The sequence below is a fragment of the Carcharodon carcharias genome, chromosome 21 (genome assembly GCF_017639515.1).
Source record: "Carcharodon carcharias isolate sCarCar2 chromosome 21, sCarCar2.pri, whole genome shotgun sequence".
In the NCBI taxonomy this organism is placed as follows: Eukaryota; Metazoa; Chordata; class Chondrichthyes; order Lamniformes; family Lamnidae; genus Carcharodon; species Carcharodon carcharias.
The window spans coordinates 83180714-83208386 of record NC_054487.1 but is presented as its reverse complement, the minus strand read 5'-3'; the positions used below and the strand labels follow the sequence as shown (position 1 = coordinate 83208386).

General features: G+C 46.7%; 1 protein-coding gene across 1 annotated transcript in view; it reads left to right on the top strand.

Moving 5' to 3' along the window:
• rfx4 (regulatory factor X, 4) overlaps positions 1 to 26220 on the top strand; it is a 127523-nt gene extending 101303 nt beyond the window's left edge. Inside the window, exons 16-18 of the mRNA XM_041216144.1 lie at positions 5898 to 6057; positions 7287 to 7422; positions 25948 to 26220. Coding sequence (XP_041072078.1) covers positions 5898 to 6057; positions 7287 to 7422; positions 25948 to 26220 — 569 coding nt within the window. The remainder of the gene's footprint in view (positions 1 to 5897; positions 6058 to 7286; positions 7423 to 25947) is intronic.
• The last annotated feature ends 1453 nt before the right edge of the window (positions 26221 to 27673 follow it).

Sequence of the window (27673 nt, the reverse complement as noted above, 5' to 3'; positions counted from 1 at the left end):
ACGTGAGTGACTGGCTGTACCGAGAGCCGGCATGGACTTGATGGTTCGAATAGCCTCCTCCTGTGCTATACTGACTCCATGGGTGGAATCGCCCACTCCCATTGGCTACGGGCTTGGTGATGTGAGCAGGCAACATGGCGAGAATGCCAAAAATCAGTTTCATGACACCGTGAAATCAGTTTGCAATCGTCTGCGCCACCTGTCAACGGCGGGTCGCATTTCCCACCCCTGCACATCAGGAACTTCATTTTAATACATCTGCATATCATTATGAGCCTAGAACTGGAATCACCGCCCCCCCCCCCCCCACCCCCCCACCAACCCACCACCCCCCCGCTCACCCCCCACCCACCCCCCACCACCACCATGCTGGGTCATGGACGTGTTTCACAACAGCATTTATAAGGTGTGCGCTTGGCGAGCTGCACTTTGAGGGGAGCTCGGAGGTGAGTGCACTGTAACGTTGCGCAGTGCTTGTGGGGATAGCCTGTTGGACCTCAAGGTTGAGGCGCCACGCATTCAGGTGAGGGCAGTGGCAAGTCGCATTTTGCTGGCTGGCAGCGTGATGCCAGGACAAGGGCTGCACTGTGGTTGAAGGTGGTGCACTAGTACGTGTGGGAGGGAGGGAAGTGGCTGCGCGTTAGGGACACCTTGTATAACGTGTCCATTCCTCCGCAGCTGAAACAGTTCAGGTGCAGCCACATTGACGTGTGTGGAGTCGGGTCTCTAGCTTGTCTGTCCAGTCAGCAACGCAGAGGCATGAAAGTGCCCCAGAGCTTTTCACCCCCTTGGGCACAGACTGCAAACTAACGAGTGTTTTAGTGAACTGCAGAACAATTGGACGACTGGAATGTTGTACAATATCCTTGCTAAAGTTGGCCATGGATCAGTGACTGGTGGAGGCTCTCACAGCCCCTTGCACTGTCATCATTCAGGTTTGGCCCAGTCTCCCCCATGGTTCAAGCTAACAGTGCAGCCTTGCAGTGTGGGTTAGGAGAATGCCTGTGCCTGAGCTGAGAGCACAGCATGTAGTCCAATGGGCAAAGCTGCTGCCAATCGATCCGGTGGAGTGAGATGGAGGTGGGTGGGGTTTCAGGCAGCCATGAAGCGCACTAAACTCTGGCCATCCAAGTGGTGGTCAGCGCTCTCTGAGGTGTGTTAAGGGGTCTTCAGACTTAATCAGGAGCGGTTCTTAGTATACCCAAGCTAACCCACACGTCTCTCTCTCTCTCTGTCTTTCATCCTGCAGGAGGAGTACATCAGGAGCATGGAGCCTGGTGACCCAGCCTCATGGCTTACAGGGAGCAGAGACGATGGAGAAGAAAGTGAGGGAGGCGCCTGGCTGGGCAGAGAGAGGAGCAGCACTCTCAGGAAAAAGGAGCGGCTGGGGCTTCTGCACACATAGCTGAAGATCCACAGTGAGCTGGTGCCCAGCTAGACCCAGGGTCTATAGACCCCGCCTTTCATTCCTGCAGATGATCAAGAACCAGTGTCGCTGAAGACTGCGCATGTCAAGGGAACTGGTTGGCCACCTGCTGCAGGATTTGGTGCCATGGGGGCATGGAGGGCACCCAGTGCCAGCAGCCGTGAGAGTGACCACGGTGCTCAGTTTCTACACCAGTGGTTCCTTTCAGGGCTCCACAGGTGACCTCTGTGGAATCTCACAAGCCTCCACCCACAAATGCATCCATGAGGTTATGGATGCCATCTTCACGAGGGCACACAGCTTTGTGCATTTTGCCAGGGACCAGAAAATTCAGGATGCGAGAGCGATTGGATTCGCCCTGAACTCAGGTTTCCCACGATCGACTGCACTCACATGGCGCTCAATCTCCGTGGCAACATGCAGTCAACTATATCAACAGCAAGGGCTTCCATTCGCTGAATGTTCAGCTGATGTGTGACCACTAGAAATGCATCCTGCAGTCTGCACATGGTTCCCAGGGAGTGTTCATGACTCCTACATTCTTAGTTGGCCTCAGTTCCCTGACATCTTCCAGGGTGCACAGAGGCTGCAGGGTTGGCTACTCAGGGACAAGAGCTGCCTTCAGAGACTGTGGCTGATGATACCTGTGCAGTGGCTTCAGGCTACAGCAGAGAGGAGGCACAGCGAGGCTCATGCTGCAACTTGCACTTTGGTGAAGCAAACCAACAGCTTGCTGAAAGGGAGGTTCCAGTGCCTGGACCGGTCTGCTGGAGCCCTGAGAAACAGTCCACAGGGGGCGTCACTCATCACCGTTGCCTGCTGCGCCCTTTACAACCTGGCGCTGCAATGGGGAGAGGAGCTGGCTGAGGAGGAGCCGCACATCTACTCCAATGAGGAGGATGTCCACGGGGATGAGGGTGAGGGGGTCCTTGAAGTGAGGTTGAAAGCAATGAGGCTGCTGATGAGATGCGGGGCCTGCCACATCTCAAAGGTGCTGAGAGCACGCAGAGGGAATGAGGGACCTGCGTGCCGCTGGCCCAGGACATTCTGACAGCAGTGCTAAGCCCCCTCGAGGCACAGGCATGACTGAGGTGTCCAGTGACAGTGAAGCTGCACCCTCAGTGTGCTGGGAAGGCTGCACAAAGCATAGGGACGAGGCCCTGGACTGAGACACCTGCCTTTATCTTATTCAGGGACCAAGGGTTCACATCTGACTAACACAAACACTGCTCATCTAACAAGGAGCCATAAGCAAGGAGACATTCTTGGGAGTTTATTTACAATAGTGCACAGTATTGTCAGTATGTACAAGTGACACCCATGCTCAGGCTGTGCAACTACATCTTCTTAATCTTCCTAACCCTGCCGCTATGTCTTGGTTCTCCCCCAGCATCCACAGTGGAGGTGGGGGCAGCCTGCTGACTGCTACGCCCTGTCTGTGATGGTCTTGACGGGTGTCCTCTGGAGGGCTGAGACCTGGAGGGCCCCGGCCTGTTTTCGGGGTCCTGCTGTGCGGCAGTGGCTCCCTCCTTGGCCTGCGGAGTTGGAGCTGCGGGGACCACTGGGAGAGGGGAATTGGATGGGCCGGACACCACTGGAGCCTGGATGGTCCTGGGAGATGCAACTGCTGATCCTCCTCCCTATGAGTACCCCAGGGTCCCTGGCTGATACTCCAGCTTCCCCTTCTCCTCAAGGTGAGATCGAGCTGACTTTCACCCCTTTCACGTTGGCACTGTTGGAGGCCAACTATGGTGTCAGCAATGGAGCGTGCCCCTGCAGCAGTTCAGGACCAATGTCCTGGACCAAGGTCTCCATGGCGGCTGCCATCTTATCAGTGTTGACCTTGGTGTGTTGGCATGCAGTGCTATCACCTCAGCCTGAAGGCAGACAGACTCCTCCATTGTGCCCTGCAACCTAAGGAATGCAGCGGACATCCCTTCCTGATGTTCCCGAGCTTGCCTTTGCAGCTCCAGCAACTGTGACATGACCGAGTCCAGAGGCTCCTCATCCGACTCGGACTCAGCAGATTTCTGGTTTCCAGCAGTCCCCTGAGTGCCGAAGACCTGGGGAGTCCCTGCCTCCTTTCTGTGGATCAGACAGTGCAACGTGCTCACCAGATTGTGACCCCGAGGCTACTCTAAAGCAAGGTCCCACTGAGGCGTGTGTCTCTGCGCTGGTGGAGGGTGTGGGTGGGCGCTGTGACGGGTCTTCAGGGAGAGGTTCAGCAGATTCCTCTTCTGAGGTGTCTTCGAGGCTTGAGTCGAGGACCTTGCCTGTGGACTCCGTTGGCTGTTTTCAAGATGTGACAGCGGAAGCGAGGGGGGGGATAATTTCTGTGTGGAGTGGCCTGTGAAACAGGACATATCACTCACAGAATGGTTGTTGACCTTGGTTGAGCACTGCCAACTTCACCGTCGGCACAGGAATGGTCCAGGTCCTCTGGATGACTCTATTTTCAAAGTTTGAGAGGACGCTGATTTCAACTATTCCTCCACCAGTCTGCAACCACTCCCTTTTATTGTGTGCCAGCTGGTCCTGAGTGAATACGGTTGGAGAGAATGTAAGTAGGACACTTGTGAGGCCAGATGGTAATTATGCCTGGCATGTGTGGGTGCTGAGTGCTGCAATGCACGGGATGAGGTCAATGAAGGTGAGTGTGAGAGAGTGAATGGTGATGTCCCTTGAACTGGCAGTGAGTGATAGGTGTGTGAGTGTGAGAGCTGAGAGTGATGAGAAGAGTGACTTACCCTGGTGGTACGGAGGAGATCATTCATCCTCTTGTGGCACTGGGTGGCTGTCCTCTTTTGCAGGATGTTGGCGCTGACCACAGCTACCACTGCCCTCCCAAGCCGGATTGGTGATGTTGCTGCCCCTCTTGCTGCCAGACGGGAGGGGGGGTGGGTAGAGGACATCCTGCTGGGCCTCCACAGCATCATAAAGGCCTTCTAGTGAGGCATCACTGAATCGGGTGGAGGGGGGAGGCTGCAGCCTTCTTGCTTTTCGGGGCCATGTCTTCTGTGCAGCGACCTTGGGCTGGAAGCTCTGAGAGGTGTGCGCACGGCTGCACTTTAAACATGGTGCCCCGCGTGAGGAAGCGGCGAGGTGATGGTGTGATGGGCGAATGAAAGTCCGCCCACCAGCGAACTGGCGTCTTTCCCGAGAACGTGTTATTAAGGAGGCGGGATTGGGACAATAGAGTGTGAAAAATCGCCAGTTTGGCTGGCAGGTAAATCGTCCTTTTTCCAGCCTGGTACCGCGCTTGGGACGATTCCACCCTACGATTCAACAAGGGTGAAACAACAGGAGTATATTACGTGTGGCTTGGAGGAGAACCTGATCGGGATGGTGGCGCCAAACTTTGCTGTTCTTGTCTCTCTCGGCCTCTTGATCAGCCAAACGGTTGCTGCTGGGCATTGGTGATGGAGGAATGGGTATTGAGTTCTGAAGCCAGAGCAATGATCAAGCGGACTTCCTGGTCGTAGAATCACAGATGCTTTCCGAATAGGAGGAGGCTTTTCAGCCCATTGTGTCTGTGCCAGCTCTCTGAAAGGGCTACCCAATTAGTCCCACTTTCCCCATAGTCTTGCAAATCTTTCCTTTTCAAGTGCTTACCTAATTCCATTTTGCCTTGCCTGCTGTGGCTTTGGGGGAAGTCGGAAGGTTGTGGGTTTAAGTCCTTACTCCAAAAACTTGAGCTCAAATATCTCAGCTGACATCCACTGTAAAGCACTGAGGGAGTGCTGCACTATTGGAGATGCCATCTTTTACATGAGAATTTAAAGCGAGGCTCTGTCTACTCTCGCAGGTAAACATCAAAGATCCTATAGCATAATTTCAAAGAAGAGCAGGTGTCTTTCCCCCAGTGTCCTGGATAATATTTATCCCTCAACCAATGCCACTTAGGCAAATTATCTCGTCATTATGTCATTGCTGTCTGTGGGAGTTTCCTGTGAACAAATTGGTTGCCATGCTTCCACAAGAATGACTGCACTGCAGAAATGCTTCACTGGCTGTACAGCAATGCTTTGGGACACCCGCATCCTCTGATGTTTGAGGCAGCGCACAATGAGAATGGATGGACGGAGGAGGTGATAAGAAGCTATACAAATGAAAATCTTCCCTTTTATCTTATACTCAAGCTTATATCCTTCATGCCTTGGTTATCCTATTAAACAGATTATAGTCCAGGCCAAAATAATATCCTCTCCTTTAAGAATCTGCATTTAAAAAATCTCCAGTTAAATTGTTGCATCTTTACACTCTTTCCCACACCAGTTATTTGTACGGAAGTTTCGACTGTCATGAGCAAAGATATTTTTAGAAAAGCTATTCTAAAAGTATTCTTTCAATATGGCTACAATTACATGGCCAGGTAAAACGCCTGTCCCCATTAAGAATACATTCAATTTAAGGAATTGTATAATTGTTTAGTATGTTGTCCCCAGATGCTTATGAATCTTTGTTCTTGCAGGAGCTGTCCAATCATACACTTGGTCTCTGACATATACTGTTACAACAGGCTCCGCACCACCCGACAGCCCGCAACAGCTACCCTGTATGAGAAGCAATAATGTGCCCACGGCATCCTCAACTCACAGAATGCCAGTCTACCCACACAGAGAGGAACATGGGTAGGCCCTTTCACTTCTTATTCAGTCAATTTAGTTTCTGTTGTTGGTTGGTTTCCTTAGTGAAATGTATCTGATTTGTAGCTGGACGTGAAATTGTGACCTAAAGCGATGTGCAATACGAACATACAAATTAGGAGTGGGAGTAGGCCATTCGGCCCCTCGAGTCTGTTCCGCCATTTAAAAAGATCATGGTCCATCTGATTGTGGCCTCAAAGCCACGTTCCTGCCTACTCCCAATATCGTTTGACTCCCTTGTTAATCAAGAATCTATCTTTACCTTAAAAAAATATTCAGTGGCCCTGCCTCTATTGGTCTCTGGGGAAGAGAGTCCCGCAGACTCACAATTCTCTGAGAGAAAAAGTTTCTTCTCATCTCCGTCTCAAATGGGAGACCCCTTATTTTATGCATACTAACTTTTTATACTTCATGTTCACCAGGGCACCCAAATCCCTCTGCATTTAGATATTATAGAGTTGTTTATATATATGTTTGTTTCCTCCCAATATCACAGTATCCTCCCTCTATTGTTACACCTTTGTACCTCCCTCTGCTGTTACTCGTGTATAGTTCCCTGTGTATCTCCCTCCGCTGGTACACCTATGTACCCACTTCTGCTGCTGGTACACCATTTTCGCTGAATGGGTTATATTCTTTCAAAGCATATACACATTCTGTCCTGTGTACAGTCAGGCCATGTGCTAGGAGCTGTATATTCTAAGGAATTCATAAGATTTAAAACTTATGCTAAGATCTCTAAAAGAAAGAGTTTACAATTGCTGATGGGTAATGCCCAGTTTAGTTATCTAGCTTTTATCCCCAGTGTCTTCCCTTCCGCTCCTGATGTCACAGATTCATATCAAGAGACAATTCCACATCTGTTCCCAGCTCACTGGCTTTGCTCACTGGTAAAACACCAGTGACCAGAGACAGACCATTTGGCCTGACATTCATGGTGCATGTGTTCCTACAGGGGACCCTGGATAATAGGGGGCAGTGGGAATTCCCTCCTTGATCTGGGTGTGTGGATGGGTAGGTTTGGTTAGAAATACAACTCCATGGTGTGTATTTTAATGCTGGCATCTCAATTGATGAGCTAAAGCGGGCACTGTCATACAATTTGAGTTTTATGTCAATGGCCAATAAATGATGCAATTATTTTTAACTGAACCTTTTGTTGGGGGAAATGCTGTCAGTAGTGTACATCATTGTGAAAACCTGTTTTCTCATAGGTACACAGGAGGGTACAGCTATGGTAGTTACAGCAATCAGCCCTCCCTTCCAATTCAGAGTCAGTACCCAGCCCTAACACACGACAGCCTTTCTTCTCCATTGCCATATCCTGCTTATCATCGGAGTAGCTCACAGGTTAGTGTCCCTCTATACTTTGGTTTGTATTATTGTATTTCGCAGATACTCATTTGATAATGAACCTGTCTGATAATTAACATAAAATAAAAACAGAAAATGCTGGAAAAGCTCAGCAGGTCTGGCAGCATCTGTGGAGAGAGAAACAGAGTTAACGTTTCCAGTCCGTATGACTCTTCTTCAGAGCTAAAGAGCAGTAGAAACGTGATGGGCTTTATACTGTTGAAGAGGGGTTGATGCAATTGGAACAAAATAGGTCAGGGAGAGGTGAGAGCTAAGTAGAAATTGACAAAGATGTCATGGACACAGGACAAAGGGTGTGTTAATGGTAGTGTTAAAGACCAAAGAAAGTACTGATAGTGGCACAAAGGTAAGATAGCATGTGTTAATAGCAGTACAAGGCTCAGCGCTCTGTGAAAGCACAACATAGAAACAAGTGACAGATGGCCCTGTGGAGGCAGTGGGGTGGGGGGGTGGGGATGCTGGGGAAAAAGGATGAAAAAAAATGTTTAAATGAATAAATATACACATTCTGTCCTGTGTACAGTCAGGCCATGTGCTAGGAGCTGTATATTCTAAGGAATTCATAAGATTTAAACTTATGCTAAGATCTCTAAAATTATTATTTGCAATATGTATTAATATAGTGATCATATAATATGTATTATTATTTACAATATATATTTATGACTTGGATGTGGGAAGTGAATGTACTATTGCCAAGTTTGCAGATGACACAAAAACAGGTGGGAGGGCAAGTGGTGAGGTTGACACAAAGAGTCTACAGAGGGATATAGACAGGTTAAGTAAGTGGGCAAAAACTTGGTAGTTGGGATATAATGTGCAAAAAAGTGAGGTTATGCACTTTGGCAGGAAGAATAGAGGAGCTGAGTATTGTTTAAATGGAGAAAGACTGCAGAAAGCTGCAGCACAGAGGGATTTGGGTATCCTTGTGCATGAATCACAAAAAGCTAGCATACAAGTTCAACAGGTAACAGATTCTTAGGGGGTTTGACAGAGTAGATGCTGAGAGGTTGTTTCCCCTTTTGGGAGAATTTAGGATCAGAGGGCATAATCTCAGAGTAAGGAGTCGCCTATTTAAGACAGAGATGAGGAGGAATTTCTTCTCTCAGGGGGTAATGAATCTGTGGAATTCTTTACCATAGAGGGCTGTGGAAATTGGGTTGTTAAGTATATTCAAACTGAGGTAGATAGATTTTTAATCAGTAAGGGAATCAAGGGTTATGGAGAAAAGGCAGGAAAGTAGAGTTGAGGATTATCAGATCAGCCATGACCACATTGAATGGCAGAGCAGGCTCGATGGGCCGAATGGCCAACTTCTGCTCCTACATCTTATCGTCTAAACAGAGATTACAATTGCTGATGGATGATGCCCAGTGACCATTTGGTCTGACATTCATGGTGCATGTGTTCCGACAGGGGAGCCTGGATAAAAGGTGCCAGTGGGAATCCTTCCTTGGCCTAGATGCATGGGTGGTTAGGCCGAGGTGAGAAAGGACGTAACTGGTACACTAGAAGAACTTACAATCAAGAGGAAGGAGGTGTTAGGCTATCTTTACTTAAAATAGATAAGGTACCAGGACCGGATGAGATACATCCAAGGATATTGAGGGAAGTGAGAGTGGAAATTTCAGAGGCACTAGTGATAATCTTCCAGCCTTCCTTAGACACAGGGGAGGTGCCAGAGGACTGGAGAATTGTGAATGTTACACCCTTGTTCAAAAAGGGTGCAAGGATAAAGCCAGCAAATACAGACCAGTCAGTTTGACTTCAGTGGTAGGGAAACTTCTGGAAACTATAGTACTGGATAAAATCAATAATCATTTAGACAAGTGCAGGATAACTAAGGAAAGGCAGCATGGACGCATCAAGGGAAAATCATGTTTAACTAACTTGCTTGAGTTTTTTGAGGAGGGAACAGAGAAGGTTGATAAGGGTAATGTTGTTGATGTGGTGTATATGGATTTTCAAAAGGCATTTGATACAGTGTCACACAACAGACTTGTGAGCAAAATTCCAGCTCATAGAATAAAAGAGAATGTAGGCACTTGGATAAGAAATTGACTAAGTGACAGGAAACAGAGAGTGTGATAAATGACTGTTTTTCAGATTGGAGGAAGGTTTGTAGTGGAGTTCCTCAAGGGTCAGTGTTGGGACGGTTGCTCTTCCTGATATATATTAGTGACCTAGACCGTGGTGTGCAGGGCATGTTTTCAAAATTTGCAGATGATATGAAAATTGGAAATGTTGTCAACTGTGATGGGGATAGCCTTGAATTTCAGAAGAACATAAACATATTGGTGGATTGGGCAGACAAGTGGCAGATGAAGTTCAATGCAGAGAAGTGTGAGATGTTTCACTTTGGCAGGAAAGGTGTGGTGGGACAGTATAAAATAAAGGGAGAGCCTCTAAAGGAGGTGCAGGAAGAGAGGGACCTCAGTGTATATGTACAAAGGTCACTGAAGGTGGCAGGGCAGGTTGAGAGAGCAGTTAATAAAGCGTATAGTATCTTAAGCTTTATTAATAGGGGCATTGAGTACAAGAGTAAGGAGATCATGTTGAACATGTAAAAGACACGAGGTAGGCCTCATCTGGAGTACAGCACCCAGTTCTGGAGGAAAGATATGAAGGCATTGGAGAGAGTACAGAGGAGATTCACAAGAATGATTCAGGATGAAGAAGTGTAGCTATGAGGATAGATTTAGAGGTTTGGACTGTTTTCCCTGGAGAAAAGAAGGCTGAGAGGAGACTTTATAGAGGTATTCAAGATCCTGAGGGATATGGACAGGGTAAATAGTGAGAAATTGTTCCCACTCAAGAGACCATCAAGAACTAAAGGGCACAGATTCAAAGTAATTGGAAAAAGGAATTAATGTCATGTGAGGAAAAAAAATTTCACCCTGAGGGTTGTTGGAGTCTGGAACAAACTTCCTGAAAGGATGGTGGAGGCAGTTTCAATCGAGGTATTCAAAAGGGAATTGGATTGCTATCTGAAGAGAGAGAATGTGCAAGGTTACGAGGGATAAGACAGGGGAGTGGAACTAGGTAGAATGCTCTTTCAAAGAGCCAGTGCAGACTCGATGGGCTGAATGGCCTCATTCTGCACTGTAAAGATACTGTGATTATGTGATAAATAAATAAAAGTTTAAAAATAATTGGATTAAAAAAAGGTCAAGATGGAGGAAACAGTTCATGGTCTGAAGTTGTTGAACTCGATGTTTAGTCCGAAAGGCTGCAATCGGAAGCTGAGGTGCTGGGAAGGTCTGGGTCATGTTTGCAGACTGACTGAAGGTGTTCTGCAAAGTGGTCACCCAGTCTATGTTTGGTCTCTCCAATGTAGAGCAGACCACACTGGGAGCAGCGAATGCAGTAGACCAAATTGAAGGAGATGCAAGGGAAGCACCTAATTTGAAAAGGAGTGTTTGGGGCCTTGGACGGTGAGGAGGGAGAAGGTAAAGGGGCTGGTGTTGCATCTTCTGTGACTGCATGGGAATGTGCAGTGGGAAGGGGCTGAGGAGTTGAGGGTGATGGGTGAGTGGACCCAGACTGTCACAATCCCTATGGAATGCTGACAGGGAGTTGAGGGGAAGATGTGTTTGGTGGTGGCATCATGCTGGAGTTGGCAGAAATGGCCGAGGATGATCCTTTGAATTTGGAGCCTGGTGGAGTGAAAATTGAGGACGAGGAGAACTCTATCATGGTTCTGGGAGGGAGGGGAAGGGGTGAAGGGAGGGGTATGGGAGATGGGTCAGACAAAGCTGAGGGCTCTGTCAACCACATTGGGGGTGATCCCTCAGTTCAGGAAAAAGGAAGACATGTCAGAAGTGCTGTTTTGGAAAGTGGCATCATTGGAAAAGATGCAATTGAGGTGGAGGAAATGGGAGAATGGGATGGAGTCCTTACAGGAAGCAGGATGTGAGGAGCTGTAGTCAAGGTAGCTGTGGGAGTCGGTAGGCTTGTAATGAATACTGATGGACAGTCTATCACAGAAATGGAGACAGAGAGGCCAAGGAAGGGAAGGGAAGTGTCAGAGATGGACCATGTGAAGATGAGACAGGGGTGGAAATCGGAAGCAAAATCGATAATTTTTTCCAAGTCCAGATGAGAGCATGAAGTGCCATCGATACAGTCATTGGGGTGGTGGAACAAGGGGGGAGGGGGCCTGAGTAGGACTAGAACAAGGAATGTTCCACATACTCCATAAAGAGGGTCCATGCGGGTACCCATAGACAAGTTAAAAGAGAAATTGTTCAGTGAGAGAACAAGTTCAGATGGAGGAGAGTAGTGGTGGATGGGGACTGCTTGGGCCTCTGTTCAAGGAAGAAGTGGAGAGCCCTCAGACCATCCTCGTGGGGAATGGAGGTGTAGAGGGATTGGACATCTATCATGAAGAGGGGGCGGTTAGGGCCAGGGAATTGGAAATTGTTGATAAGATGGAGGACATCGGAGGAATCACGAATGTAGGCACCAAGAGATTGGACAAGGCGAGAGAGAATGGAATCAAGATAGGAAGAAATGAGTTCCACAGGGGAGGAACAAGCTGACATGATGGGTCTACCAGGATGGCTCTGTTTGTGGATTTTGGGAAGGAGGTAGAAGCGGGCTGCCAAAGGTTGGGAGACTGAGGTTGGAAACTGGAGGGAGGATCTCCAGAGGAGGTGAGATCGGTGACAGTCCTGGAAACAATGGCTTGATGTTCAGTGGTGGGGTCATGGTCCAGGGGAGGCAGGAAGAATTGTCTGAGAGTTGGCGCTCAGCCTCTGCGAGGTAGAGGTCAGCATGCCAGACAAGAACAGCACCACCCTTGCTGGCAGGATTGATAACAAATTCAGGGTTAGACCTGAGAGAATGGAGTGCAGCAAGTTCAGAAGGAGACAGGTTGTAGTGGGTGAGAGGAGCAGAGAAATCAAGGTGGCCGATGTCACACTGACAGTTCTCAATGCAAAGATCAAGAGCGGGTATGAGGCCAGAGGGAGGGGTCCAGGTGGAGGGAGAATACTGGAGGCAGGTGAAAGGACCCATTGAACAGGGAGAGGATTCCTGTGCAAAGATGTGAGCACAGAGACGAAGGCGATGGAAGAAGAGTTCAGCATCGTGCTGAGCCCGAAATTCATTGAAACTGAGTTATTTGCTGAGTACAGAACATTCAGCACCAGAGAGGGGAAGGGTCAGAGGATATGGTGAATACACAGCAAGGGCTGGGATTATAAGAAGGGATAGGGCCCTAGATGGCCATTGGCATCAATACTCTATCTGTCTGATAATTATGTGTTTGTAATGAACAATGTAAAGGAAATTTCAATGTTACAAAACAAGAAAATTGAATTTCAGAAATAATCCATTGGATATGAAGAACTTTGAGATTGTAACAAGGTGCACTTTAAATGCACATAAATTGATCAGCTCTATGACTTGTGACCGGCTAGTGCTAAGATCTTGTGTTCATCAGAACTGGATCAAGATTGACCAAACTCATTTCACTTAGAGAGAGAGAGAGAGAGACAGAGCAATAGAGAGATAGAAGGGGAAGAAAGAGAAAGAGACAGAGGGACAGAGAAGGATGGAAAGACACAGAGCAAGGGAGACAGAGAGAGACAGACAGAAGGGGGAGGGAGAAACTAACAGATTCAGAGACAGAGAGAGGGACAGACGTAGGGAAAGAGAGACACAGAGACAGAGACAAAGAGAGGGACAGAGACAGAGAGAGAAACAAACAGCCAGAGATAGAGATGAGAGAGAGAGACAGACACACAAAGAGAGAGAGAAAGAGACAAAGAGAGGAGGAGAGAGACAAGGAGACACAGGGAGAGAGATTTCTGCTGTCTCATTACACCTGGTTAAGTTAAAACCCGGATCCCAGCTTGAAAGGAATATAAATGAACCTGCTCTGACTTTCATTCCCTTCAGCCTTGGGTATTTTTCAACAACTCGAGTATGAAGGAAGCAACAGAATTAGTATGTAATAACTCATATATTCTGGATTGGAATAAAAATTCTCAAGTGGTACCAAAAGCTGGCTTTCCAAGCACAGCATAACAATAGGGCCGGGAGTTCCTTGGAAGCTGCTCCCAATACGTTGTAATGATGCTAGAGGTGAAATCAAATCCTGTTGATGCACATAAATGGGGTTTATGTTGCACCTCTGGCAGGGTTAGATGTAATCTCTCACCGGCATGACTCGTTCCCCTTTTATACCAGGAGGAAAGTGTCGAGGGAGGAGATACCAATGAGGCTGAAATTCAGGACGAGTAAAAGGCGGTTACTGTTCTGAATGAAAAACTTCCTTTGAGTGTTTCCAAGAGAGTCTTTCTTTCCCTAACAACAACAAATTGCATTTATGTGGCACCTTTAGTAAGACATCCCTAAGCAATGATAACCTAGAGAGAATGAATAACTTTGATGTAAATGTGAGGTTCACCAGATTGATTCGTGGGATGAGGAAGTCTTATGAAGAGAGCTTGAGTAGAATTGGCCTACATCTTCTGGAGTTTAGAAGAATGAGGGGTGATCTCCATGAAACAGGTGAAGTTTTTAATGAGCTTGACCGAGTAGATACTGAGAGGCTGTTTCCCCTGACTGGAGAGGCTAAAACTTGGGGACGTAAGAGAGTCACCATTTAGAACTGAACTGACATTTCAACACTCAGAAGGTTGTAAACCTTTGGAAATTCTCTACCTAAGAGGGTTGTAGATGCTCAGTCATTGAACACATTTAAGACAGAGGTTGGTAGATTTTTGGATTTTTGTTCATTCTTTTTTAAACCATCTATGGGACGTGGGCATCACTGGCTGGGCCAGCATTTATTTCCCATTGCAAACTGCCCTTGAGAAGGTGGTGGTGAGCTGCCTTCCTGAACCACTGCAGTCCATGTGGTGTAGGTACACCCACAGTGCTGTTAGGAAGGGAGTTCCAGGATTTTGACCCGGCGACAGTGAAGGAACGGCGATATATTTCCAAGTCAGGATGGTGTGTGACTTGGAGGGATCTTCCAGGTGGTAATGTTCCCATGTGTCTGCTGTCTTTGTCCTTCTAGATGGTAGAAGTCACAGATTTGAAAGGCGTTGTTGAAGGAGTCTTTGGTAAGTTGCTGCAGGGCATCTTGTAGCTGATACACACTGCTGGAACTGTGCTAAGGTGGTGGAGGGAGTGAATGTTGAAGGTGGTGGATGGGGTGCCAGTTTAGAGGGCTGCTTTGTCCTGGATGGTGTCGAGCTTCCTGAGTGTTGTTGGAGCTGCACTCATCCAGGCAAGTGGGGAGTATCCCATCACACTCCTGACTTGTGCCTTGTAGATGGTGGACAGGTTTTGGGCAGTCAGGAGGTGAGTTACTCATCGCACGATTCCTAGCATCTGATCTGCTCTTGTAGCCACAGTATTTTTATGGCTGGTCCAGTTCAGTTTCTGGTCAAAGGATGTTGGTTATTGGGGGATTCAGCGATAGTAATGCCATTGAATGTCAAGGGGAGATGGTTAGATTCTGTCTTGTTGGAGGTGGCATTGCTTGGCACTTGTGTAGCATGAATGTTACTTGCCACTTTTCAGTCCAAGGATTTTGAGAATAAGGGGATATAGGAGTTTGGCAGGAAAGTGAGGTTGAGTTGAAAGTGGAGTTTTTATTGAATGCTGGGGCATATTTGAGGGGCTGTATGGCCTCTCCCTGTTTTGATTTTGTATGTGAAGGGGGCTAATTTAAAACAGGTGCCTAAAATTGCTCACTGTAGTTCAGACTTTATGCAGATCGGTGGAGTTGATATCCTTTGGCAAATGCTGGCGACCGCACCAAAGCTCGAGGGATCAATGAGAAATTTTCCTGTTTAAGTGTCAGTGCCAGGTGGCACTAGGACTGCACATCTAGTGAGGCTGGGTGTTCCAGCAGACGCTGGCCTGGGTGTAGGATGAAGGAGCTCCCTTGAAAACATCACAGTCCATCAGCCTATTTTAATGGGGACCAAAGAATCTTCAGTCATCATTGGGATCCAGATCAGATCCTGGGCCTGGACCCTGACAGGTGGGTTCCACTTATCGTACTTGGGGCACTTGAGTCAAATCAGAGTTACAGCATGAATTACAGCCTTTGAGTAACTAACTAGGAGAGATGTGCTTTGCTTACATAGTTGGCATAATTCAATGGCATATACTGCACACTCAATTTAATAAGGCTGTGATTAACAATTCTTTAAATGTTGTACTATATTTATAACACATGGATTGAGTCAAATTAATAATCAGTCTTTTGATTGAAGGGGCCATCAGAATATTTATGTGGAACAAAAAGCAAATCCATTTCAGGAAGTGTCCAACAATTGCTGATCCCACAGCAAGCTATGTTTGTGAAGTCCTCTGGTTTAGGGAAAGGAGACAAAATGGGACCTTTTATTTTCTAAATCTGATTTTCCATGACCAATAATAGATGTAACAATGAAGAATGGTGTATTAAATTGCAGCTTGGCACTTTGGCTATCACTCATTCCTAAACTATTCTTGGCATGTGTTATTTAAGCATTAATGAACAAGCATGTACAGTGTCTTGCCAATTTGATGGTAGGTTTATGAACTGTAGGAAGGAACAAAATGTTAAAACTATCAGACTTGCAACTATTTTTAAGACATGCCAAGCTCATGGGTGATAATCATATTTATAAATGTTGTATTTAAATGTTCACCAATCAGAGGAGTATCTATGTTATGCTTCCCCCATATGTAATCCCTCACCTTCATTAGTCACTCATTATCATTATGCTACATGACCTTACTTTCCTGCCTCTGTTAGCCATTGCCAGTCCTCTACTCAGTTTTACCATTGCAGTTTTGATGTTCCAACACCTCCTGAAGGATCTAATCTTCATCCAATGGCATATATACTCTGTCCTTAATGATTTGTTCTCTCAGCTAATACACATGCACTTCAGAATCATCAAGCCTCTCCTTGTGAACCTTTGTCTGCACCAAGCAATCGTCCAACCTAACAGGGCACCAGCTTTGTATACCTCCATTTGACATCACATGTGTACCTCTCCAGTGATTAGCAAAGTTATTTGAATCATAAAATGATACAGCATAGAAAGAGGCCATTTGGCTCATCATACCTGTGTCACTTCTTTGAAAAAGCAATCTAATTAGTCCCGTTCACTTTACTCATAGCTGTGCAAATGCTCCTACAACAAGGTGGCAGCTCACCAGCACCTCCTCAAGGACAATTAGGGATGGGCCCAGCCAGTGACTTCTGCATCCCGTGAATGAAAAAGTTGAAAAAAATTTCTTTCCAAGTACTTACCCAATTTCCTTTTGAAAGTTACTATTGAATCTGCTTCCACTGCCCTTTCAGGCAGAGCTTACCAGATCACAACTCGCTGAGCTAAAAGAATAAAAATTCTCTTTTGCTAATCACCTTAGATCTGTGACCTCTGGTTTCTGACCCTCCTTCCAGTGGAACCAGTCTCTCCTTATTTATTCTATTCAAACTTTCTGATTTTGGATTGGATGTTTCCCTTCACTTTTTCTCATCGTCCTGGAGTGGACAGAAAACCTTTCAAAGACAATCAAATCATCCACCACATTTTCAATGTCCCTTTGCTTCAATTTCCACCATCCTGTGCTTTCTCCCTCTGTCACCACATTGAAGACCCCTTGACAGTTTCCTCATTAACAGTCAAAGGCAGCTCCCAATCAAATAAAGTCAGGTGCACAAGTCCTGTTTCCCCATCACCCCTGTGCTCGCTGACATATCTTAGCTCCCAGTCAAGCAAGGCTTGATTTTAAAATTCTCATCCTTATTTTCAAATCCCTCCCTGGCCTTGTCCCTCCCTATCTTTGTAACCTCCTCCAGCTGCAAACCCTCTGAGATCTCCACACTCCTCTAGTTCTGGCCTCCTGGGCATCCCTGATTTTGATTGCTCCACCATTCATGACCATGCCTTTAGCTGCCTAGGCCATAACCACTGGAATTGCCCCCCGCTAAGCCTCTCCGCCTCTCTACCTGTCCTTCTCCTTTAAGCCAGCCCTTAAAACCTACCTCTTTGACCAAGCTTTTGGCCACCTGACTTAAGTTTTTTATATTCTTGCATGAGATGTGGGCATCACTGGATAGACCAGCATTTATTGCCCATCCCTAATTGCCCTTGAGAAGGTGGTTGTAAGCTGCCTTCTTGAATCGCTGGCAGTCCTTGTGGTGTAGGTACATCCACAGTGCTGTTAGGAAGGGAATTCCCAGCAACAGTGAAGGAATGGCGATATATTTCTAACTCAGGATGATGAGTGACTTGGAGAGAAACTCGCAGGTGGTGGTGTTCCCATGTTTCTTCTGCCCTTGTCCTTCTAGATGGTAGAGGCCGTGGGTTTGGAAGGTGTGTCAAAGGAGTCTTGATGAGTTGCCGTAGTGCATCTTGTAGATGGTACACACTGCTGCTACTGTGCGTCGGTAGTGGAGGGAGTGGATGTTGAAGGTGGTGGATGTGGTGCCAATCAAGCGGGCTGCTTTGTCCTAGATGGTGTCGAGCTTCTTGAGTATTGTGGGAGTTGCACTCATCCAGGCAAGTGGAGAGTATTCCATCACACTCCTGACTTGTGGACGGTGGACAGTCTTTGGGGAGTCAGGAGGTGAGTTACTCGCCACAGGATTGCCAGCCTTTGACCTGCTCTCATAGCCACAATATCTCTCTTTGTGTCATATTTTGTTTTCTAATGCTCTTGAGAAGCGCCTTGGGATGTTTTATCATGTTAAAGGTGTTATCTAAATATAAGTTGTTAATATTCATATTCAGACGAGATGTAAATGAACCGCTAATTGAACATTAAAGGGGGAACAGACAATTGGTGATTGTGCATATTTTCTGCCCAAAGCTTCACTCTAATCCTTCTGTACTGGACCCTTAGCTCCTCCCCCCCATATCGATTCTTTATCTATGAACCTGGGTAATCAATGTCAGCAGAAATTTGACTGTGGGAACTGCCACAATCAGGCACTGGAGATTATTTATTTCACATCTGTGTTACTGTGTGTTCTTGCAACCCGTAGTATCTCCGCGGTATTTAAGATGATACTGTCCTGTAAGTAATAAATACTAATGAGTGCAAAGCCCACCAAAGACAAACTGTGCATCAAATAAACCAGTGCTCTCTGAAATCAGACTAAAAATAACAACAAAAATGATTGATGAGGCCAGTGCAAGATAAAAGGGAGAGTTGTTTGTCTTTATTAAATTTAATTCTCACCACTGTACATTCGAAGATTGGTATTATGTTAAAACACCCAAGCTGAAAAAGTTCAGGCTATAAATCCTACTTTACGTGCTGGGTAGGTGCAGAAACACTGCTGTTCTTATCAGAGGATTGTTCTGTGTGATGGGGATGGGATTAAATGGGAAATAGTTAAATCGGGATTTAGCCAACTGAGTTAATTTTTTCTCTCTCTGAAAGGACGGCCTCAGAGTCTGTGAACCCAGCGACGCACTCTGAAGGCAAATGTTTTGCTGCTTAAACAGAGCCCTCATTCACACTTTGCATAATGAGTGGCCCTAGCAAATTTGAATAAGAGACTTTATTCTTTTCTCATGAACTTCAGTTCTGGGGAATTGCCGGCTGCTGGAGAGAGAGAGCGCAGATTTACATTACACTGCGTGTAGCTGTAATAATCTCCATTTGGCACTTTTCCTTTGTCCGTACACATCCCTCAAATCATTCCCGTTCCTCAATGGGTTTTCAGATACAATCAAAGTGAAAGCTGAACCGCCAGAGAGTCCGAACTTTGTGCCCACATCGTGAGTTGACCCATCTAATGGTAACTTCCTGTGAAGGGCCCTCCAACAACCATTGCCTTTGTGTTAGCTGGAGATCACTGGGACTCAGTGTTTTACACCCAATGTGTTCAAGAACTCTTCATGAAACCGGATGCAGAGTGTGTGAAGGGCAATTGTGACAGTCCAGGCAGACATCCGCACAGATGGCCATACTCGGTGCACTTCAGTGGGGTTCAATAGCTGCTTCACCAGCTGATGTGATGGTGGGGCAGGGGAGTGGAGTGTTTTTGGAAATGTTTTTCAGTGATGTGAGGAATGGTAAAGGTCCACATCCAGTCAGTGTCATTCGACAACACAGTTGCCAGTGTTAGGCTGTGATTACAGGAATCTTATTTTTGGATCAGCTGTCTGCCCTGCTTTCATTCATGATTAAAAATAAAAATGTGAGCAGTTTTTCGTTCTCGCTGATGTGGCAGCACAGTTAAACACAAAGACAATTAGCAGGACTGGAGCTCAGATTTGAGCTGATGGCCTCTGTTTGCTGTTATTCTGAATTTCTGTATCTAACATCATGGGCAGGGTTTTCCATTTTCCTTGGAGGGGGGAAACAGGGACGGGATGAGTGTGAAAATTGGGATCAGAGAGTGGTGTGACACATCGCCGGCATGTTCTCACCTCCGGGCCACCTATGTTCAGCTCAAGGGGCCAAATGGCCTACCTCCCCCGCTGCTCCTACCTCTCCTGTTCTTGTGATGTGGGATGAGGAAGCGGGGGCTGGGGGAGGGGAGGGGAGGTGACAGCTACCCACCCACCCACCCCCCCACCACCCTCACCTCAGGTAGCAAGTAGTTTATTAGGACACTGAAGCCAACTGAAGGCCAAAGCATGGCCAGGAGGTGGAGGTGCCCTCCAGCTGGGCAGCAAGCCTGGGTTTGGGGGTGGGGCAGGGACATGTATTGTGGTCAGCCCCTCTCTCTCTCTCTCTCTCTCTCTCTTACCTACATTAGCAGATCCCATGTCAGATGGTGGGGCTGCCAACCTTTCAGTGCTGAAGGGCTTCCTATAGGCTCCCCAGCCTCAGGAGCCCACTCAATGCCCTTAGACTGCGAGCTCTCTGGTTGGTTACTAATTGGCATCAGGCGACAGGGTGCCAAGGTGTTGGTTCCTGGAAATAAACCCAACGTTAGAGTCCTGACCCTGGAACAAAATTTCTGTTCCATGACTTTAAAATAAGCTTCCAGAAGTCATCTGAAGAGACAACATTTAATTATCGTAAAGTTTTGCTCATTGTTTCATTATTTGTATTAAAATGACCATGTTGGGCTCAAATCTCAAGCCAACTCATCAAATTTGCATAATTGGCAACTTATATAAAGCACATGCCCATCACGATAAAGAACATGAGATTTAGGATATGGGTCACTTCTCATTGCTGAGAACTCTGATTTAATATATTCAATCAGCAACACTTTTTCATATTACCCACCAGAGGAATTAAAGAAAGGGACATGAATACAAAGTGATAGACATGGCTTTGTAAGGGAAGATGAAGGAGAGTATGGGAAATAGTTTGCAAAGAGAGCTGTGTGGAGCAACAGTATAGTTACTGAAGGATAGGCTATCAGTGATAAACTCAAAGGAATGTGGTCATGTTGTACTACAGTTCAGTCAGGGAATCTGTGATGCTGTGACACCTTTACACACGTGTTGTAGTCTGGAGCTATGGAAAGTGATGGTAGAGGCTCCAAACTTGTTTCCATCACACGGCTGACCAGGAATCTCTCCTGCTCTTACCACCTGCCATCAGCATATTGGAAGGATTTGTAGGCTGACACTCAACCTGTTTGGCTGTGCTCTGAACGCATCTTCCTCGCCCATCAAGCCCTGGAGTGGGACTTGAACCTGGAATGTCTGGCTCAGAGACAGGGACACTACCCACGGCACCACAAAGCCTCCTCCAGAAGATGCATATACTACACAGTAAGCCATAAGTTAAAGAGTCAGATGTTAGATACTGCGGCAAACAGCTGGGGGAGACTGCTCAAACATGGACAAGCAAAGCCCTGGTAGGGAAGGAAGACAAAGATGAGGACCCTGAAATCGATTCAATCGGGTGATGTGGGAGATTAAGGCCAGTGGAGGGTTGCAGCAAATCGTGAGGTTGTAGATCTGTAACCATCTGGGGATCTGCGATGGGGTTTTTAAAATTGATTCCTGGGATATAAATTTCTCTGGGTGTGCCAGCGTTTATTGCCCATGCCCAATTGCCCTTGAGAAGGTGGTGGTGAGCCACCTTCTTGAACCGCTGCAGTCCATGTGGTGTAGGTACACCCACAGTGCTGTTAGGGAGGGAGTTTCAGGAACAGCAAAAGAACGGTGATATTGTTCCAAGTCAGGATGGTGAGTGACTTGGAAGGGAGCTTCTCGGTGGTGGTGTTCCCATGCATCTGCTGCCCTTGTCCTTCTAAGCGGTATAGGTTGCGGGTTTGTAAGGTGCTGTTGAAGGAGGCTTGGTGAGGTGCTGCAGAGCATCTTGTAGATGGTACACACTGCTGCCACAGTGCACCAATGCTAGAGGGAGTGAATGTTAAAAGTGGTAGATGTGGTACGAATCAAGCAGGTTGTTTTGTCCTGGATGGTGTCAAGCTTCTTGAGTGTGCTGGAGATGCACTCATCCCAGCAAGTGGAGAGTATTCCATGACACTCCTGACTTGTGCCTTCTAGATGGTGGGCTAGTTTTGAGGAGAAAGGAGGCGAGTTACTCGCTGTAGAATTCTCAGCCTCTGACCTGCTCTTGTGGCCACGATATTTATATGGTGTGATGACCCATGTGCTTTGCGAAGCATGTATTTCCTTTTTGCGCAATGTTTCTTTACAACCAAAGTAGGTTGGGTGTATTCTGAAAGAGGGTTAATTGGTTTCCTGATTATTATGTCATTAGGTTCCAAGAAATGCCCATGTGACCTGGAGTTGCCATGGCAATGATCAGTTAAGCAAACAGTAAATAGAAAGCTAATTGCATTGGGCTTGGGTCAGCCTGTGTTTTCTGTTGGCAGTTCAGAACACACTAAGAATTAATGTAAAGTAGAAACAAGCAAGGTTGTCTGTGAGTGGAACAGTTTCCTGTTTGGCAGTCTTCAAACAGATCCTGGTGTTGAAGCAGACCTCTGAGAATAGAGCATAGACTGCGTTACTGTGTGTGTTATACAGTTGGAAAGAGCAGAGACTGGAATACAGGGAGGCCAAGGGATTGTGGATTGGACAAGACCCATTACTGTTGTCTCATTGTTGCCAGAGCCCACCAGACCATTAACAGGGAGAGAGGATTCTGTGCCAGCAGGACTGCCATGACCAGGGTGAGAGAAGGTTCATGGTTGTGCCCCTTATCAGTGGTAACTGTATTCGGAGACTTCAGATGGAATACAGCTGCTGGTGAAAGTGACTCAAGGGTCGAAATGATTGAATGGGAAAGTGAGGGATCCTACATAGCGGAGGCTGAGTTGGAAAGAGTGTAAGATTGCCTGTGGTCTCACATTTGTGCGAGGAAGTAATTTGAGTTCTTGTAACTATGTGAGGGGTATCTTTTGTTGTATCTACTATTTAAAGTGAAATTTGCCATTTTATTTGAAATATTCTTTACCTGTTAATGTTTGAATTTCATTGATTTTAGTTGGATTGTTACAGTAAAAGTTTTTTAAAAATGAAACCTTGTCCAGCAGTTTTCTTTCTGTTGGTTTCATGGGAATTCCCCTCTTTTTAAGAAGTTATTGGTCATCCTGGGGATCCTAACAATGACTTGTCCAGTTCAGTTTCTGGTCAATGGTAACTCCCAGGATGTTGCTGGTGGGGGATTCAGCGATGGTGATGCCATTGAATGCCATGGGGATATGGTCTTTGCCTGGAGTGAATGTTACTTGCCATTTATCAGCTCAAGTTGAATGTTGTCCTGGTCTTACTGCGTGTGACATGGACAGCTTCAGTATCTGAGTAGTTGTGAACGGCACTGAACATTATGCGATCATGATGAAAGAGGCATCAGCTCTTAACGGAATTGAGAAGAATGCCTTCTGTTTTGCCAACGTTGACCTACAAAACATTTTGATTTATCAAAGACTTGGCTTAAGAAAGATACTACCTTAATTACCTTGGAGTCATTGGCAGAAGCCATAATTTCAAACAATGATTTCAAAAGGAAATTGGCTGGGCACTTGAAGGACATAAAATTGCAGAATGGGAATATGGTGGGGGAATGGGACTGACTGGATTGCTCCATGGAGAGCCGGCATAGACTTGATGGGTCAAATAGCCTCCTTCTGTGCCGTTAATAACTTTGTTCTAAGCAGAGAATGAGGTGCCTTCGGTGTACTCATGAAAGGTGACTCTAGTTTCAGACATGATGCCTAGCAGGTCAATGATAGATGCGATGGGAATGACATTGAGCCTCAGAGCATACCTGTTCAAGTGGTGAACCTGTTCACTGAGCAGGACTCATTGTGTTGGTTAGCCTCAGTTTTCTAGGCTGCTGGGAGACTGGAATTGAAACTGGGAAATGTCATGGGGGAGGATTTATCCCTCATTGGGGGCCTGCCCCAGCATTTATTGCCCCATCCCTAACTGCCCCTTGCTCAGGGGGCATTTAAGAGTCAACCACATTGTTGTGGGCCTGGAGTCACATGTCAACCAGACCAGGTCAGGACAGCAGATTTCCTTCCAGGTGAGTTTTACAACAATCTGCAATGGTTTTATAGACATCATCAGACTCTAATTCCACATTTTTATTAAATTCCAATTTTTCCATCTGCTATAGTGGGATTTGAACCCAAGTATCTTGGAGCATTACCCTGGGTCTCTGAGTTACTTATCCTGCAAGAATATCACTGTGCCACTGCTTACCCATAAGCTCAGCCTGTTCTCCTGGTTGGGTTGGAAGAAGTCAAATTGGTTAAAAGTAATGAAAGTATCATATTATTAGGGTTATATATACCACACATGTGCATTTTTCACATAGTTTCCGAATTTCTATGGACGTCTGGGGCTGGATTTAATGGGGCAATGTGGCTCCTGCTCCCACCAGCTTAAAGGGGAACTCTGCCCAGCAGAAAAACCGCTGTCCTGCAGCCATTTAACGGCCAATTGGAAGTCCCGCCTCAAAGAGCTGCTGGCAACTCTTCGGTGCCGGCAGTGCCAATGGCAGTGCTGGCCTCTGCTGGTAATGCACTTGGAGCTTGAGGAGACATTCAGCACTGGATTGGCACTTGGGAAGTGTTTGAGGGTCTCATTGGAGCCATGTTGGCAGGCCCCAGTGAGGAGGGTATGGGTTGGGGTTTGAGAGGTCATGGGGAGGGAACCTGGGATTGGAGGGTGTGGATGCCCTGCAATGGGCTCAGAGGTTGGGGGGGGGGCAGCATTAACAAGGGAGCCCGCTGTCAACCCCCAGACCTCACAGGGAAAGCTGCCGGGCCTGGTGATTAGGGCGGGCCACCCTCACTGCCAGTTTAATCCTGGCAGCAACTGGATGAGGCCCTCCAGTGGGTATTAATTGCCCATTTAAGGGCCTCAGTTGGCTGGCTGATGCCCACCATTGGTAAAACTGGGGTAGGGGAAGGAGGCAGGTGGGTAGGTGGTGTTCCAGCTGCTCACTGGACTTAATGTCCCCCCCTGCCTTCAAAGCTGCTGAGAGGGGAGGGCAAAGTCCAGCCCCTGGTGCTTGAAATGCTCTTGACAAATATCTTGAGGGGAAAATTGATCGGGTCGGACCTATTATTTGGGTGCAAAATGTTTGTCAGGGTGATTCATTTATGGCTGAATTTTCTGTGTCTGATTTCCTTCCCCCACCCCCCTCAATGCCCCCCACCCGCACAGACCATTAATTGATAGTAGCTTTTTATTCCAGATTTAATTAATTGAATTTATGTTTCCCAGCTACCATGGTGGGACTTCAACTCACGTTTTATGGATCATTAGTCCAGCCCTCTGGGTTACTAGTACGGTAACAAAACCACTGTACTACCATGACTTGCTTGGGTGTTGTTTTACAGATATCACAGAAACACACAGTGCAGAAGAGGCCCTTCGGCCCATCGAGTCTGCACCGACACGTGAGAAACACCTGACCTACCTACCTACCTAATCCCATTTACCAGCACTTGGTCCATAGCCTTGAATGTTATGACGTGCCAAGTGCTCATCCAGGTACTTTTTAAAGGATATGAGGCTACACCCAAACCTTATTTGACTTCCTTACTTCAGTTACGTAGATAGGTTGGAAAAGTTGGAACAGTTTTCATTGGCGGAGAGAAGGTCGAGATGAGGTTTGACAGAGGTATTCAAAATTATGAGGAGTCAGGACAGAGCATGACAGGGAGAGACTGTTTCCATTGGTGGAAGGATCGAGAACCAGAGGGCGCAGATTTCAGGCTGTTGGCAAAAGAATCAATGGCGACAAATGAGCAAACACTTTCTCACGCAGTGAATTGTTAGAATCGGGAATGCGCTGCCTGAGAGGGTGATGGGGGCAGGCTCAACCGACGCATTGGAGAGGGAATTGGATTGATATCTGAAAAGGAAAACACTGTGTGGCGCTAGGTAAATTGCTATGGAGAGGTGGCGCCGATATGATGGGCCGAAGGGCCCCCTTTTCCGTGCTGTAAAAGATCTGCCACAATTGCTGATTTTGCTCCGGTCCAGGTCACTTAGTTCTTGAAGAGGGACGTGTTTTCTCAAAGAGGTCTCCGGTTGACAGCTCACCTTGTTTTTTTGTATTTCGCAGTACCCTTTCAACAGCCAGACCCCGAGGATGGAGCCCTGCTTGATGAGCGGCACCCCACGGCTGCACTCCACGCCGGTGACACCCCGCTGGCCCGATGTGCCTTCAGCCAACAGCTGCTACAGCAACCCCGCCATGCACACAGCGCGGTATGGGAACTCGAGTGAGATGTACACGCCCCTGGTCCCCCGGAGAAGCGCCGAGTACGAACACGCGCAGCATTTTCCTGGTTTTGCCTACATCAACGGGGAAGCGACCACCGGGTGGGCCAAGTAACCCTTGACCGCTATATTGGGACCACACCCAGACAGTGGGGAATACAATTCCACAAAACGCCCGATCGATCGTGGATTACTACTGAAAGCAACGAAGAAAACGAGACTTTTAATTATCCGCCAGTAGGGATTGGAAGAAACTGCTGGTGACACTAGCATCTCTGTAAAGCTCGGAATGGAGTCACTGGTCAGCTGGATCAGAAACAATGACCTGGAGGCAGGGGGTAGGCTGGGGGGGGTGGGGGGTGGGGGGGGTGGGAGTGGGGGGTCATTGGGGGAAGAAACTATAATTATTTCTTCTTGTAAATGCTGCGGTAGCACTGCCTGCGATGTGGAGATCTGCACATGTAAACCTTTTGCCTGTTCCTTTAACACGTGTCACGCTCTTTTTGACTCCTCTTTGGGATTTAACATTTGCAAAACTTGTCTGAAGTTAAAGCTTTCGTGGACGTTCTGTGGAATAACCTTGTCAACTCTCGGCTGAATAACGTGAGGGGCGATACCACAGGCAGGGAGTGTGTTCCATTAGCTGCCTCTCAGTTCCAATCAAGACAGACTTATCACTCCCTGTACTGCCTTTTGTCTGGGCTGAGCAGATGATGGCAACTTTTGGGAGACCTCAGTCTTGCCTGATGCCCTACAGACCTTGTTGAATACAAGGATCGTTGCATTTTGATGCACCTGCCTTTCTATATCGAAGACCAGAAACATTCTACCGTGAGATTTTATACTTGGATTTGATCCTGCTCTGCACTGCACAGCAAGAAGAGGTACAGTACTGTGGACATCTGGGCAACTTCATTAGTGTTTTTTTTTGTATAGCCACAGAAACCTTTAAGATACTTAAAGCTGTGCCTTAGAAACTGTTGTGTATGTGTGAAAAATGTTTATCTAATTTTCTATTGTATTTTTGACAGACTATTTTGTAGAAATAATTTCTCTCTAGCCTGTCTCTAGTGTGTCTGTGTATACTGTGACCATTATGGCTAATTAACATAGTATTTTTACCTGTACTGTTTTGCAATTACAAAATGCACTCAGCAGATTATATGGACATATTACCCTGTGGGTAAGGAGAATAATTGAAAGCATAACACAAGAAACTCTAGGCTTTTTTTTTGTAAATAAAAGCACTGATAGCACTGAGTGTGGTAACTATGGCTGTGCATAAATCTGAAGTACATAGTATTATTTGTACAGATGTGCAAGATATATGAAGGCAATACATTCTCAAAATACAAATACATTTTTAAAAAAATATCCAGCCTTTGCTGTACTTAATATTAAGACTGTTGTCTCAATGCTTGTGCCAAAAATGTATACCAGGGTTACACAGCTGAATGAGATATCGTATTTTCTGAACAAGCTGGGCTGCAGGAGACTGACGTTTCTTAAATATAGTTTGTACATTTGTGCTCAAATGCAGCCCAGTTTCCTCCCTTGTTGAAACAGCC